The sequence below is a fragment of the Calonectris borealis genome, chromosome 1 (genome assembly GCF_964195595.1).
Source record: "Calonectris borealis chromosome 1, bCalBor7.hap1.2, whole genome shotgun sequence".
Classification (NCBI taxonomy): Eukaryota; Metazoa; Chordata; class Aves; order Procellariiformes; family Procellariidae; genus Calonectris; species Calonectris borealis.
The window spans coordinates 217,417,129-217,434,153 of NC_134312.1; the positions used below are offsets into that span (position 1 = coordinate 217,417,129).

The 17,025-nt window shown below is 38.6% G+C and overlaps 1 protein-coding gene across 11 annotated transcripts in view; it reads right to left on the reverse strand.

The window, feature by feature from the left end:
* Nucleotides 1-1,506: 1,506 nt before the first annotated feature.
* Nucleotides 1,507-17,025, reverse strand: part of EMSY (EMSY transcriptional repressor, BRCA2 interacting) — a 40,643-nt gene continuing 25,124 nt past the window's right edge. For 3 of the 11 annotated variants that reach the window (XM_075140343.1, XM_075140335.1, XM_075140338.1), the window contains 10 exons: nt 15,500-15,636; nt 13,763-13,936; nt 12,649-12,847; nt 11,334-11,498; nt 10,910-11,068; nt 9,075-9,134; nt 7,866-8,020; nt 5,988-6,551; nt 4,593-5,105; nt 1,507-3,029 (listed from right to left, as the gene is read on the reverse strand). In XM_075140343.1, coding sequence (XP_074996444.1) covers nt 2,835-3,029; nt 4,593-5,105; nt 5,988-6,551; nt 7,866-8,020; nt 9,075-9,134; nt 10,910-11,068; nt 11,334-11,498; nt 12,649-12,847; nt 13,763-13,936; nt 15,500-15,636 — 2,321 coding nt within the window. In that variant the 3' untranslated portion in view covers nt 1,507-2,834. The remainder of the gene's footprint in view (nt 3,030-4,592; nt 5,106-5,987; nt 6,552-7,865; nt 8,021-9,074; nt 9,135-10,909; nt 11,069-11,333; nt 11,499-12,648; nt 12,848-13,762; nt 13,937-15,499; nt 15,637-17,025) is intronic. The other 8 variants (XM_075140337.1, XM_075140341.1, XM_075140342.1 and 5 more) reach the window with 8 other exon arrangements.

Here is a 17,025-nt window from a genome sequence, read left to right on the forward strand (position 1 = left end):
CTCCGAGCACGTCTTCTTACAGTTGTTCAGAAATCAAGTAACTAGGAAAAACAAATAACATCTTGTCCCTAAATTTTAGCTCACCTTGTATATTCCTTATTATTAAAGGTATTTATATGGTGAAGTGCTGGAACAGACAAATTAAATATGAGAATCTGAAAAAATTCAGCTCGATTTGGGAAAGCATCAAGAGAGGACTTTCAAGAATGAAGGCACTGATTACAGAAGTCCTTTTTCTAAATTTCTTACATGGCCCCTAGATACCCCCACCACGTGCTTCAATTTGCCAATCTGAAAACAATTACCTCTCATAGCAACACTAAAAGCTTTCGTGTTTTTAAAAAGAGATTTGCTGTCTTCAAGGAACTGTCAAAACAGTTCACGGTAGTTGTTCATACCTTTGCTGTGAAGTCATCACTAAAGATGCAAACAAAAGTCTCACATAAAACATCGGAATGAAGTGGACCAGAACCCAACAATATACTTACTGCATTAGGAGCGTCGAATTCACCTTATGCCATTTCTTAGTATCCCTTTTTGGCTGGAGAGAGCATATACATTCACCTAAACCTGAAACCATAATTTAAGGCAAAGTTCTTGGGCAAAAGCGCTTAAGAAAAATCTTGCTCTACTTTATATTCTCATGGCCTTTCAGTCCTAGATATGCCAGGGATACTGAAAATACTGCAAGACCCCAGGTGACAATGAAAATTTGATACAAGCCAGAAGAACTGTGCGTCATCTGCTTTGGGCTTTTCACAACTGTGTATGGAAAACTACAGACCGTGCCTTATGCTGGCATCTGCAAAGCACAACAGACCGTCCAATCCCACTGGCAGTAAAAGCTGTATTAAATCACTTTTTGTCATTCTGTGGCAATGTGGAACTTCCAGGACTTAGATCATAACTTGGTCACTCTTGTTGGTCACCGTTATTTCACTAAAACAAGAGTAAAAGCTCTCAAACAACTATCAAAACCTGAACCACCTAGAATGGCATACTGGTAGGGTTGGTTTTTTTTTAACTAGAGAAAGAAATATGGTGTGTTTCATTTCATATATATTATTCTCTTCCATCTTGAGCACTAAGTACAGCAGAAACCAAACCAATACCTATTCCAACATAAACGTAACGCAAAAATAATTAGTTTCCTAACCCACTATTCCAGCATTTGCACGTTGAATTTATCAGGACACTTCTCCACCATAATAAACTACATTATGTTGGAACTAATGCTGATGGAAAACAGAAGGGGAAAAAAAAAAAAAAAAGGTGTATGAAAGTCATAGGGACTTAATTTATAAAATAACTGAGGTTAGATGAAAAACCAACAGCACCATCTAGGGGTTACTGCATGTTCGTACATAGGTGGGTACTCAGGACAAGATAAATGGTTTTTTAGGTTTTGTATTTTCAGTTTGAGTTACTCTAATTGGAATTTAATCTTAACTACAATATCAACAGTAAAATCACAGCTTAAAAAAAAGACTGACGCAAAAAGCTGGATTAGATTTTGGATGAAATCTACTTATAGTAGTACTTCAGCACCAAAAAGTGGGCAGTTAGGCTGATAGATGTATATACAATTAAATGATATGTCAAAGTCTTAAAATGCTTAGTTATTTATAATGAAATCTATACAAAACAGTTAAAAACATGTTTTTATATACATTTGGAAAAAAAAAAAAGTATTGTCTTCATTAGCAGAATGTATTAAAACTGGTTCTCTCATCCCATCTGAACCCAAACCTCTCTGTGGCTTGTAACTATCACAAAAACCCAATGTATTGCTTCAACAAGCCAAGTCATAAGGCTAATTTCTGAAACCTACCACTGTATACCAATTTAAGCTTTTAAACTCCCAAAATGGTCACTTTAAAAACAGCATGTAAGAGTAAAATACAGATTTTTAAAAGCCTTAGCTCACTTCTATATTCAGAGGTTCAACTTTGAAAGATGCTGAACCACTTATCCCCAATTTTGAAAAACTGATTTATAGCAAAATACATCCCCCCCACCCTGTTTGTATTAGAATTAACACACCTGCCTGTTTCACAGGAACTTTTTAAACAACTTGGCCTCACTTTAGATTTTATATTTAAATAAATAATCAAAGATTAACTAGAACAGATGAGCATTTCATGTGCTTATTGCACAAAGAAATGCCTCATACACCGTTACCCTACTTCTTGTAAAGCATGAAAACAAAAATCCACTAGCAAATCCACTTTGCTACCAGTTAGTGATTTTGCTTATTTCCAAACATCCATCAACAAGAATTTAAAAAAAATAAACCGTATTTTTAGGCTTACGAAAAAATCTTAACTTTTAAGTGAGCACAAGTGCAAGAAAGCTAACCAATTCCAAAATTCCTGGGGCTTTTCCAGCACTGTCAGAGACACTTTTCCTCTCACATGCTATTTAAAAATACAAATATTTATTTAACATTCTCTTTTTTTGATGGTGTTTTGCTCAACAGCTAACAAACAGACACAGCAAAATAACAATCCCTTTTCACTGAAAGCTGTTTCAGTATCTGGGCAAGGGCTTCAATAGCACAAGCTGTAGAATTCGCTGCAGATTTGCTTTTTAACAGGAGTATATTCCACTGTCACAGGTTTACTAAATCTCGGTAACTACATCTTTTTTTTTTTTTTGGAAACAATTTTTAAGATGCAGCTTTTGCAATACCGTCTTGTTAAAACACACTGATGCTTCAAGGGTCCAATGAACAACTCTAATAGGCAAAGTGCTCTAAGACATCACAATACAAGGGCATCTTGGATACTCAAAATCCCAAGATATTTTAAAGTGCACTCCAGTGTCCCAATTCCTTAGGATTGTTCAGCAGAACTTCGAGAGGGGCTGGGCTCGGTGCCGTCCTCAGTGCTACTGTCCACGTCTTGCTCCATTGCCGTCTCCTCATCGTCGAGGCGCTGACTGGTGAAGTTGTTGAGCTCCAGGAGCCCGCTGGGTTCCACTACCACGTTGGAGCTGGAGTGACAAGGGATGGAATAGTGAGGGATAGTCTGAAAGAAAGAGAAAATTTAAGTTTTAACATGCAGAGTTTTCACAGGTAAAGGCATCTGTGCAAGCACAGGTACTCATGGAAAAGGGATACTCGGTTTCCAAGAGCTATTTTCTCTAGCTAAGGCCCCTTGCACGTTACATTACGTTAGCTAAAGCTTCAAAGCACCCTTTCACCGGATTAGGTTGTGAAAGATAAAATTTGAATAATCTCGCTCTTAAGGCACTGCTCTTGGCCTTGGATCTTCCCTAAAGGTCTGTGACAGCATAACCAACAGCTAAACCACCGATGCCCACCATCCACCATTCCCCAAACGCAAACCAGAAGTAACACTTTCTTCAGCCTTATCTTTTTCTTATCTTTTTCAGACAAGACATTCAGGTATAAGGACTAGCTATGTCTTTTGTATATGACACAATATAAGCTCCAGCCCTGCTCAGAGCTGCAGCGGCATAGAGGCTGAGGAAACACAACGGATCTAAGCTATTTATTTCTGCTTATGCTTTCATAGGTTCTAGAAACTAAATCTACAACTTCATACAACTGAAATTCTGGGCAGTTATTTTACTTTTGAAACAGCTCGTAGCATGCCACAATGATAAACAATACAGATTCTCAAAATATACAGATTTGAAGTAAAATAGAAATCTACCTTTGTCTATTTAGGGAAATGAGGACTAAAAATGAGTACAAAAATGATGATTTCTACAAAAGCGAAGATAGCTGCAATGAAGATTTTACAAAGTAGCGTGAAAAATTTGAAAGCTCTGTACACAAATTACTTTCCCACATCAGAAGTATTTTCACTGCAACACAAATATGATACACAATAAAACCATTTCAATCCACGCTATCATTTGTGTGAACATATACAACGCCAACTCGTCTACAAAGATTCATATTATACCACTATGAGTCCTCGGATGACTTAAATACTTTGTCAGTTGACATTCTGACCATGTATTACATCATGAAACATCTTATTTAAGACAGCAGAATCAAGGAAAATATCAATCATCAGTTATGCAATGACTCAAACCATTTAGGCTGAAGATCAATAGTCATTTCATCTCAGAAGTGGCAAAACTGGTTTTAAGTGAAGTTAACACGCTTTCTTCTGAATCCAGACCTTATTTGCTGAACTTTCCCCGTAAGTAGAACCCCACTACTTCATTTTTTGCGCTAATTTTGTACTCAGAGGTAACATTAATAGATACTATAAAAAAAAATTCTAGACCATAGTTGCATGGTAAGTGGTCTTTTTTTAAGCATTTCAAATGAAAGTACTCTGTAAAATTAGATGAGCTTGGTTTGTTTTCTTAACAGAAAAAGAAAGGAAGACACCGAGGACACAGTGAATGACACAGTGCTAGAGAAACTCCAGCTCAATTTAAGAATTACACACTTTGAAGTAGTAATCCATTACAAGCATAAGAGTAGAAAAATGAACCAAAAACTGAAGAAGGAAAACAAAATACTTGAACATCGTTCAGTTGCTATCATCACACTAGACACGAGTTTGCCCTGCTCAACCTTTGCCTCATTTGCTCTGGTCTTCTCTTACCTGGGTAACAATTCCTGATGAACTCTCTTCAGCTTTCTTTTGTGATATATTCTGAATGTGTATAAACTGGTTTGTTGTAGGCATTCCTTGTGCATCGAGTTTCCACTCTGTTAAAGTAGGACCAACAGCAGGAGGACTTGAACTGGATTCTGTACATGTCTGTTGCTGGGGGATGGAAGTTGCCGTCATCCCTACTGCAGCCACCCTCGGCACCTGGGTACAAGGTGACGACTCTGCTTCGCTAGCCAGTTTACTAGTGGACGTGGCCTTGTTTGGGGGATCCACTATGGTATGTTCTACGTTTGTATCAATCTGAGCTTCCACCATAGACACTCTCAAAATATCTGCTACTGCTGTCTTCGCGGATGCCTGCATGGGAAATAGGCTGGTAACCGGCAATGCCAGTTTGGGCACAGAACTGCCACCTGCTACCTTTGAAACAGAAGGAGGCTGACGCCCCTCAAAAGTTATCTTTGTAACAGTGGATCCTTGCATTATAATTGGATGCTGCACCTGAAAATCAAATTTTTGTTGTGCATGTTACAGCTAGATTTTTTTTTTTTATTGAAAATCTAATCAATATTTCCAAGGACAGTATGGCACAAACAACATACTTGCTATTAGGAAGACAGTTGAAACTCAAGTGTTTTAACAAAGGAATTAGCAATGATATCGTAACAGTTAATTGAAGCCTGGGGAAAAGCAGCTTTTAGGCTGCTAGATATGGATTGTAGCAGTATAATACCACAGCAGCCTCGTTTTCCTTTGGGATTTACATCCCCATGTGATGTTTGTTAACCCTCTTGTTCTCACATGTATTCCTGAAAGGGCCAAAAAAAAAAAAAAACCACCCCAAAAAATCATACTTTTCTGGAGTTAGTTAAAATACTTTTTTTTTTTTCCCACGTTCCTCAGTCTTTTCATTTTCCCCTCCCAAGGAAAATCAAATTACTCCTGTACATGAAAGCCATATAACTTCAGGAAGATGTAAACTACAAAGGAAGACGTACAATGGAGAGCCTTAGGAGACTGCAGTGTATTCATCTTTATTTCCACAGAAATAAAAAGTGCTACGGGAACGGAAATTAATAACGTGTCATATCTAAAAATTAAAAGAAAATAATTAGGGACAAATTCCATGCACCAGTGGTGGCAGAAATTCATAAAAACTGTCCAACAAAACACGTTTGTGAGCTCTATGGATTTTTCCCCTATAACATGTGCTTCTCTTTCCTAGTGTCAACCTTCTGATGGGGTAATTAATACCAGCGGAATGAGGAGTTCTCTCTTGCCAGGACAAAACACTGCTACAGCGACAGGGTTGGTGTTTTGATTTTTTTTTTTTTTTTCCTTGAACAGCGACGTGTATTTTGCATGCTATCAATATTCCGTTACCTGGCTTGCTGGCTGTTTCTCTGAAGAGGCAGGTAGCTGCATTTGACTCTGGGGGGGTTGGGGTTGCACGTAGATTTTTTGTGCCGTTGGTGCCTGTTGCAGTTTGGGCAGCTGCTGCGTGGTTTTTACTGCAAGCACCTGTACTACAGTTTGCTGTGGCTGTGCCACTAAGGTAGGGAGTTGCCTTTCTTTGGCCATCATGTGGTGTGGGGGGTGCTGTGCATCTGGTTTGGTCTGTGCTTGCTCTTGCTGCAGGGGGGTTAGCTTTTGATGCCTTATAGAAAGCTGGGGCATTTGTGGGAGTTTGTGCTGGATTTGATCAGCCTGCAGGTGGATTGTCTGCTTCTGCTTAGTCTGGAAACACTGCAGAGTTTTCACTTGCAGTTGAGTCTGTTCCAGCTGTGGCTGACTCAGTTTTTGCTGTTTTTGTGCCTGCGATTGTGTCAGGGCAGATCTGTAAAACAGGCCAGTCTGAGGATCCAAGGTGTCCATCTCTTCCACTTCTCCTTCCTCAGTTCCAAGTTGTTCACTGTGTTTGGTAAATGCAGTGTGACTGCTTAAGGCCTTAATAAGAAGAAGTTAGAGCAAGTTAGTAAAGAGAAATATAATTATAAGAATACACAATCTAAAAATAATTTTTAACGATTCAATTGGACTACTTTAACTTATTTTATCATTACAGACTCCTAATCCATGTATAAAAAGAAACCCTTACGTGGAGATTCCACAATAGGTAAGCAATCAATAGCTATTTTTACAATGTTAAAATGTGGTACATCTCTATGTGACAACATTAATTGCGTAACTAATCCTCAGTGGACATCATGTAGCCCTCGCGTCTGTCAGGCTGAGGTTCAAAGGCCCTAAGGTTGCATGGCGGTTGGATATGAAGCAGCAGGGATTAGCAGGTGGTTGAACCACTACCTCCTCATTAAAGCCAGAGCCTCTCTGCACAATAAATTCTTCTTCTGCCTTTTGAGAGCCTTGTCATCTTCTCCATTTCTTCTGCAGCTCCCCATATACCTACAATCTACCCTATTTCAGCAGAGATCCTCTCTTCTCCTTCCTTCCTCAAAATTTTATTGCAATTTTTCTTGGGCATTGCACAAACATTGTTTGATTTTTTGAGGGATTTGAGGGAGCAAGAGATCTACGTTACTATGCTTTGTATACCATGGTATAAACGTCTTAATAAATGGCCTTAGCAAGATGAAGCAGCCTACTCAAACACCTTGAAAATACACTCTCTGAACTGGGTTTATAACCCTAACATGGTATTGTCCTGGTCCACAGCTTCCTAGAAGCTAAAGCACTGCAGAGTTGGGCAGGTCTTTGACAAAGGCTTCAGTAAGATTTCACCACAAGCTACACCGTTTGTTTGAAGTGTTTGGGATCTTCACGGTACTGGTCTAAATATGATCTTACTTTTTGATTCAGAGAAGTTTGCCTATTCACAAACTAAAGCCCTCAAATGAAAAAGACGCTGTGTAGTGACCAGATTCTGCTTCATCCCTCTTCCCCCTACACTAACACCAACTCTAAAGAGCCTAGGCCCTTGCAATACAATATAGAAAAAAGCAGCTCATTGCTGTTGAAGACAGACACCAAGAACTCATCTAGGAAGCACTATCTTTTCCACAGTGGCTCTTAATACCTCTTACTTAACAGTCTCAAGTAATTTCATTAACTGCTTCCCTTTTATCCCACCACCCTCCCCATCAAAACAGGCAATATTAAAATTAAGTTATTAATTTGCCCTTACACTTAGCATTTTCAGTGGCAGCAACATGACACATTCATTCAGAGCAAGCCCCGGTCCTATAAAATTCACATAACCTACTGCTGTTTATAGACTGTTGGGAAAAGAAAGGGTACAACCTGCTGCATGATATGGGTAATTGCGCCTGTGGAGGATGCGGGGATAGATTTCACCACAACAGAAGTCTGCGTTGCTGTCTGCGACTGAGCCACGTGCTGCAGCAGAGTCCTCTGGGGCTGAGATGACTGCTGGTGGGGCTGGGACCGATGACTGACTGAAAGTAAAGAGGTCAATGGCACTTCTCCAGAACTAACTGCAGTAACTTCAACTATCTGCTTTGCATTTACACTTCAACTGAAAGCATACATGAGTGAAATAAAGATCTGAGTATGAAAAACAGCTTTTACTGTATGCTAGCTTCAACCTTAAAGTGTAGATCTATTCTGAGAGGCCTCTTAAAGTAGCAACTCAGGGGTTTTGCTTTTGTCTATGTTTCCTAAGTAATCACGCTTGGTCCACACCTCCTCTGGCCTCCCTCTCCCAACACACCAACTTTGCAAGCAGAATTTATACTCGATTTTCAGCTGGGTTCTTTATACAGCACCAGCGTAACACTGTAAAGCACAAGTTATTCTGTGGTTTTTACACTGTTAACAGCACCTGCACAATTGACTGCAATTAAGAACAGCAAGCCTTGCTCACTGAATTTCTACCACTGATAAACTGCAAGAAATACTCTCCAGAGCATAGGCTAAAATTGAAAGATTAGCAATTAGAAAATGTTTGGGCATTATGAAAGCGAGTGAGGTTGATCAGAAATCACAGACCAAAAAATTGAGACCTTGTCATGGGTCTGTGTCACTTTTTAGAACAGATCCAGCATGAGTTATGGAGCTATGGTCATGGCTCTGTAATTAAGCAATGGATTGAGAGAGAAATGATCTTCTGCTGAGGGGAAAAAAAAAACACAAACCATTCTATATTGCAGTCACTGATGAGACATGAGTCCAAATTACTTTATGCCTGCCCATACTAATATGTAAATATTTGCTTTAATTAACTTTTTAGTTACAAAATAATTAATAACTGAAGAAAAATAAGCAAAGTTTAAATTCAGTTGTAACATAACTTAAAAAGTTTCTAGTGACCTTGCTGAAAGTTAAAAGAAAGGTCATATTTTGAATTAATATGGTAATTTTACTTTCCCACTCCAAGAAAGGAGTTGGATTATATCAATACCGGCCTGCATGCTGTGCCAGATCCGTCGTGGATATCCCCCAACAGTTCCTGCACAATTGAAAACTTCATTTAAAAATAAAGTTTCTAACCTATATGGTTGTGTAGATATTCTTCCGAATGTGAACCAATACAGTGTTGTCTTCCTGAGTCTGCAGACAGACAAAAAACGGTGACACTAAGATGTGTGAACTGCTCCCTTCATCTCACGAGGAAGCACATGCTGAATCCCAGCTCCCATATAGACTGAAGTGTGCCTAATCCTTTGGTCTAGACGCATGCAGGAGATTTCACAATAGATTATAGACTGTTTACTATCTTACTACTGAATTTTTAGCAGAAAATATAGCTACATGGATTACTGATGAATCTTGAGAAGCACAAATTAAAACAAAAAGAAAAACTCAATTACCTGCATTCCCTGGCAGTGTTCACAGAAACTGAGGGAAGGGACAAAAATCTAAGAGCAAAATAACCACTTTTGTGCTGTAGCAGAAACTGCTGCTAGTCAACCCACAGCAGTCTGCATTTCTCTGGTAGATTCCTGTATATCAACTCAAAGTTTATAAAAATCCCAGTATTTCAAATAGTAATCATAGCTCAAGGAAATTTTCAACTTTTGTACTTTGTATGGCTTCTAAGCTGCAGAAAAGGACTTAGGTCTACAAAGATACCGACTATAATTTCCCGTCCTCCCCGCAAAGGGCCTTATTTTACATCAACTTTTACAGCAAGACCCAGCAAAATCTGGAGCCTTGAACAGAAGCACAATGCACAGCATCTGTGTCAGTGAAGACAACTGACTGTTAATTAGAGATCACTTTAACACTATTTATTGTACTTTGGAGTTTGTTTTAAAAGAGATCCAAGGGAGCATGACTCAAACATTCAAAATTGAAGCCAGATACAGTAAGTGTTATTTAAAAGAGTAACAATAACACCCCCCCCCAGCTCCAATTTCACACAACTTAAAGTTAGACCATACAAGGGATGGAAGCGAGGGGAGGAGGTACAGAGCAGGAAAATGAAAAATGAAAATATCAGATTAGACATTTAACACTAAAAACAGTGGAGTTACAGGTATGTACTTATACAATTTAATATAATCAAGTTTTATTCCTCTTTTCCAATGCGGATTTTCAACACACTTTTGCTTTCATTTTCCAAATAAAGTAGGGAGACCAATAAGGTGGACTTAAGAAATTAAAATGGAAAACGGGTAATTTGATCCTCTCATGTATGTATGGGAAGTGGCTCACACCTAGTGTTCTGGGGTAGCAGGGAGCATCGGAGAGACAAGGAAGTCAAGGACTTACGCAAAATGGACAACCAGACAGGAGGAGTCAAGAGTTTAAAAAGTTAAGAGCTGAATCCCAAATATAATTTCAGTTTGAATAATTTGTTTAAAAAGGGCAGATTTATCAGTTCAAAGCCTTCTAGCAAATGAAGAAACTGGGGACTACATTAGCATGCTAAATGCATACCTGGCTTAAAAACCCACTTAATCCTGGCAAGCAAGTAACATTTTGCAAATATGGGTTAAAGTCAAAGTCTGACTCCTCTTGGTATGTACAAAAAGTAGTATACAGTTCCTGTAACTTCATTTTCTACTCTTCCTTTACTAGACATTTTCCTTAAAGACCAGTGGGACAGCCTATCCTCTCCATTAGATCAGGGAACAGAAAATCTGTTCAGCTAGGGTATCTTGAAGCAACCCTTTAAGTTAGAAAAATTCTCGACTATGCCCCAGAAAAGCAGATGCAATCTCTGTCCCCTGCGCAGGGTCTCAAGAGTGGAAGAAAAGACTCATTTCCTCTACTGTAAATTATAGTCAAACACAAAAATGAAACCCATTGTAAGAAAACTCCAAAATGAAGTCCCCAGACTTCAGCTGCAAACCCACCATCACACTACCTTAGTCACTTACCAGTTGTGATATATTCAGCAACTAATTCCGACTCTACTACAGCAATTGAAGGACTTTCTGGAGAATGCCTCTTTTCTTGGGTCATCTGGATTGGGACAGCCATTTGGCTCAAGTCAATGGTAGGCTGCCTTGGCTTCGATTCTAACTTTTCCTTCACTGCTTTAGAAGAAAAGGAAAACATAAAATAAACCTCCAATATATAAACCTCCATAATAAAACAGAACTCCAATACAAATGCAAAAGTTTATTTAAATAGATAGTGAGCATCATATAATAGATTTAAACAAACTGTTACAGGGTAAAAAGAAAGGAATCAAGCTGATTCAAGATAGGTGCTTTTCAATTACAAAACTTATCATGAACTGCTGCTTAAGCAAGTAATAAGCTTTGAAGTGATCCTAAACAACTGCATGTGTTTTCACACCTGTTGTCTGCTGAAGTTCCAGCAAAGCTTTTATTGTGGAAGTAGCTGACTGAGATTCACTGGATACATCCTGGTAAATTATTGTAGGGCTTGTGTCCACAGCAATTTCATGTTCTGACCAATCTTGACTTCTTGAAGCAATCACATGGACTACAGGCTGAGAATCTGTTTGCAAAAGAATAAAGGCACATCAAGTCACCATAGAACATTTTGGGTTGGAGGTCTCTTGTCCAACTTCTTGCTTTAAAGCAGGGCTATAATTCAAAATTAGACCAGGTTATTCATTATCTGTTAGTGTTTTGAACACTGCCAAGGATGCACATTCTCATTCTGCAACACTTTAGTTTTTATTACAATTGACTCTTGAAGTAAAACACTGCTGATGTTATGAACAGTTTCCAGCAAAAAAAAGATCCTGTATCTTAGTTGCTTGTAAAAGCTTTGGTTTGAACAATCAAAGTTCAGCAGGTTTCTTTGTATGTTGAATTTGCCTTGGATTGAACTCTTTTTCAGAAGGTTTTAGCAGTTGAAGAGATCAACGTGTATTCAGCATTCTGAATTAACAGCTCCTAAATTTCGATAAGTTTGTTGAATCTTCAAAGCTTTTTAAAATTTACTTAAAGTGGCAGTACAGACCAACAGTTACAGAATTATATAGAAAAGGTGATTGAAAGGCACATAAGTACACACATTTCACTGAGAGACATCTGCTTTTATTTGATGCAGTGATACACCTTATGGTCACTCCTGACCAAAGGCTGGGTGTTATTTATGCCCTATTATTTATCCTCCTCTACCACACAAAGGGCTGCATCCGTATCATGGCTTGAAGCCATGGCAGCATCCCCATCAGGATTGCATGTCTGATATATGTCCTGATGCACATATATGTGCCTATAAAAGGACCAAAATTTATACTGGTCACATGACAACTTTCAGTCATGCAGTGGAGAGATGCTTCAATACACTCAGGAAAGAGGGTGGCAGAGCATGGGCTGCCAAAAAAAAAAAGACAACCTGCTACACTGCCTACCTCTGACAGACTCCCCAAAAAGAGGGAACAGGCTGCAGGCCACAAGCATTGGAACAGCAAATCAGAGCCCAGCAAGAAACCATTATCTCCACTTTTCACATAGGAAATGGAGGCATATAATAAATAGCTCATAAAAGATAAATAAAGCCTTAAGGGAAGTGAACAATGACACTCACTGCTAATAGATTGTGTGTGCTAAAAGGAGACACGGTGAGTTACATGACACTAGCTAGCATGCTTGGGAGACAGTCCATTCGTATTTTATGTGACACTAATACACACCTTGGGAGCTCTGGGAGGACTCTGTAGAAGAAGAGCTGCTATCGGTGTAGGTTTGTGGTTCTTCTTTCACTTCTGGGAGAGATGAGTTTCCTGTCTCTGCTACCCTTGATGCCTGCTGTAACGTTTCAGTCACCAACTGCCTAGTTTGTTCACTCACAACTGTTGCTTGAAATGTCACTGGCTTTGGTTTTATGAGAACCTAATTAGAAAGACAAATTTTGCGTATAGTAAGAGCACTCAAGAAAACAGATCTGAGCAATCAGAGTACAGGTGCCACTCAAATAGATCAATATACAAGACCTACATAATATTCATAATTTACTGAAAAAGTCTACCTGTAAATTCAGCAGCTCTGATTATTAAACCACAAAGCCCAAGTAAATGGCAATGCACAAGAATGTACTTCTCACTCAGTAATCTGGAGTACTTAACACAATAAACCATTAAACAGTCATTTTTCAGGGCTGGATACAACTATGGTGTGACAAGAGAAAGCTATGCAAGTGAGCTGGAACATGCGCTGCACTGATAAGGACAAGCACCTCTCTTCCGTAGCCCACAATAGAGCCTTGAACAATCAAGACGCACAAAATATTGTATCTGATAAAAGTTTAGTTCTTTTAAATACTAAGTGCAACCAGAGAAAAAGCTGAAACTGAAAGCATCCAGAAATAAGGCAGATTCTCTGTATACAGCCCCACCAACTACACAAGGTTGCAGGGACCACCTGAACATACATTAACCAGAAAATAACTTCAATAAAATATCAGATTTGATGGATGATCTATGTCCAGACTCTGCGCCTTTGTTTCTCATGATCTAGACATTAGCTGTAAGACTTAAACAGGCGTCTAGAGCCATGACCAGACAGTTTCAGCTACGTAAAAGGCTTAGTAAATCCTTTTCGCTTGCTCTAGGCCTCCAGAAACACCTAACAAATGCAAACATTGTGCTCAAGAAATCAGAATCAAGGCCACCTCATTACACCCCTAAGTCTCATTCCCCATAGACATGTATTAATCCTGCAACAAATGCGGCACCACAGTGAAAAATTATTTACTTCTCAATAAAATTTAGGGGTACATTTCAAGACAGAAATGGGTCCTCACTGTACCTGCGTTTTCCCTTGCTGACCATAAACAATTTTAGTTGGGATGATTTTGGTGGCTGGCTGGACCGTGGACCCTATTCCTTTTGGCTGTGTAACAATCATTTTTGTGATGGGTCTTGTGGCAGTGATGATAGCAGGTTTTGCTCCTGCTGGCACTGCCTGAATAGTTTTCTCCCCCTGTAGAGAAGTCAAAGTTTACAGGTTAACTCAGTGAAATTCTTCAGAGAGACCCACTTCTCTAAAAGTTTACAGTTATAGCTGAGTGTGTGTACCATGAAATCAAACTGCTGCTGCTGCAACTAGACTGATTTGATACAAAAAAACATTCGAAGACCAAGAACAAAAATCCCTATGGCTTTGAATGGAAAAGCTACCAAAATCCCCTTTTCCATTACTTTACCTTTTGAGCAGTTCTGAAGAGGTGAACAAAAAGGAGTAACTAAAAGACACTGACAAGTTTTTTGAAGTTACTTCAAAGAATTCACATAAGTTGGAACTTTCCTCAAATCCTTTGCAAATGTTTTTTAAAACCTCTTATTTCTATTAACACTAACTTTGGCAGACCATCTACAAAACTTGAATTGAGATTCTAAAAAGAAATTATTTAAATATTGATCTTTGTATTATTCTCATAACCAAGACATTAATTACATATGGACTTTTTTTTAAACTAAAAGTTCACTTAATAAAAAAAAGCAGATTCACAGCTGTTTCACAAGAAACATTTGATTTTGGAATAGTGCTGACATATGACTAGACTCCTGATAGCTTAAGAAGAGCAAAGACATTGAGCATGCTTGCTTTTTTTTTTTTTTTTTAAGCTCTGCACAGTAACAAACCAGATGAGGAACAACATGCCAGTTCTCCCAGTATTCCTACCAATTGCTATCAAGTAGTGGGAAATCCAAAGAACCATACTTGTTTCAGAAATGTCGTCACATTCTGGTGGTTCCTACTGTGTAACATCACGAGACTTCCATTTGTGTGAAAATACAGCTTTCAATTTTGTAAACTAGGAAAGTTCGAAATCTTAAAAAAAAAATTCCTAAAAGGTTTAAAACAACCTCCCTACTCAGCTCTGCTACTCAAATAGACTTTTAAATATTACATGATTAATGCATTAAATCTCACATGTTCATGTAGGAACATAAAGCATGTTCATCATTTTTATTTACTAGCACTTATAGGTAAACCCAGCTGAAGCTGGAAACTTGATTTCATTCTTGCTACACATCAGGTTATCCAAAAAATAATTCAACACTATATAATACTCAGGTACAGGATGTTACGGTGTTACACACCACATAAATTGAAAGCTGGTACCCTTACTGTGAAGGGACAATTTATTTCTGCCCTTTACATCCAAAAGACAAATGGTTGGAGATGCCAATTTATAACCCAGGACCATGGTTCTTACTACAGCACAAACAGGGTAAGAGTCTAGTAACCTCCTTCTACTTAATCCCTTCAGGATTACAAAATCATTAACCATGGAAAAAAGGCAAAATCAAAAGCTTTTCTTTTCCTTCAACTTTGAGAACATTCCCAGCTTGTTTTAAGCATCTTTCACATCCTGCAAAACATAGTTGCTTTTCAAACATCCCTGACGTTACGGCATGCTGTATCTGTTAAGGAGTTCATGCAGTTTGCTTTTAATAGGGACTTTAGCAGAATGAATGCAGCAGCCACCACACAGCCTGTCACTTGGCTATCGATTTGAGACTTGAAACTCTTACTTACCCCAGCATTCAACAGCGTTGTGACAACATTTTTTCCTGGAAGCCCTTGAATTGTAGTTCCTTTTCCAGTAGTCTTTTGCACAACAATCACATTGGGTTTGGATGTCATTGGAATTGTAGTGATTTTGGTTGTAGTTCCTAAATTTTGGGAAAAGAAATAATGTGCAGTTTATCACATGTACATTTCCTTTCACTGTAGAAGTTGGTGAGCTATATAGGAATTGTTGTATTTAAATCTGACAGCACAACAAAAGAATAGGGCAGCATGTGGAACAGGAATTTATGTCACCCAACTCAACATATAAAGATTAGATGCCCACTCTACAAATCTTTCACTTACAGTAAAAACAGGCATGCCCAGGACAGAGTAATTTATTCTACATTGGGACAGTCAGCCCCTTCTCACAAATTATAGAGCAGACTAATACAGCTTTCTCAAGCTAACATGTCCAGCATTTCAAAGGCTAGAATTAGGGGAGGGGGATAAGGACACCATTAATACTCAACTCAAGGTCCTATTTGCACAGACAAATATTCTTCTACAGATAACCTCTGTAGAAGAATCTACGTACCAAGAATCTCCGGTCAAGAGAAATACCAACTCTTTCTGGCATTGAACTGTTGTAATACAAGTGACGAGTAGTGGATTGAAAGAAGGAAAAAAGAAAAATATGCTATTGTTTTACAATCAGTTCTTAAAAGCTGAGTTGAGAAGTGTGGGGTTTTTTTTTCTTTTTCTTTCAAGAGATGTGTTGGCTATTTCTGTTTCTCTCCCAGTATTTCATTAGTTCCATTCCCTGTATCAGGCTTTTATTTACCTACAGTGACAGGTAATTCTGGTCAGCCCTCCACAGTCTACATGAGTACATACACCGATATATGTCATCATATGACATCATACGATATATGGCATCAGTGCCATCTCAATATCTACTCAGACAGCTTTTTAATCAACACCTTCCATTTTATCCTTGAAGAAAGTACCACGCAGTCACAGCAGAGCTGCAAACCCAAGGATTCCCTTCAATACCTTCTACCCATTAGTCATGCCTGTAGATACTTCACTACATATTTCAGATCAATAATTCTACTAATTCTGCGAAAGGGAAGACGTGCTGAGACCAGATCATGATTTACTTAATTCTAGCGACTTCAGAGGCATCTAAAGACTGCTCCCTTAGCAAAAAAAAAAACCCCAAAACGAACCCCAAAAAATCACAACACCCCCCCCTCAAAAAAAAACCAACAAAAAAAAACCACAAAAAAACCCAACCAACCAACCGACAAAAAAAAACCCCACCACAAAACAACAACAACAAAAAGCAGGCATCCTTTCCAAACTTCTTTTGTTTCAGGACAATCATTATTATCCTTATCAGGACCAGCCAGGGGTTTCCCCGCATTAGCTGGTGCTAAGGAGAATAATACTTGCATTTGTGTATAAACTCACTAGTAGATCTACAAATCTTAACAACTCATCATACACACAACAGGCTAAAAAAGTTCCTTGTTCCCAAAGAAGCTACT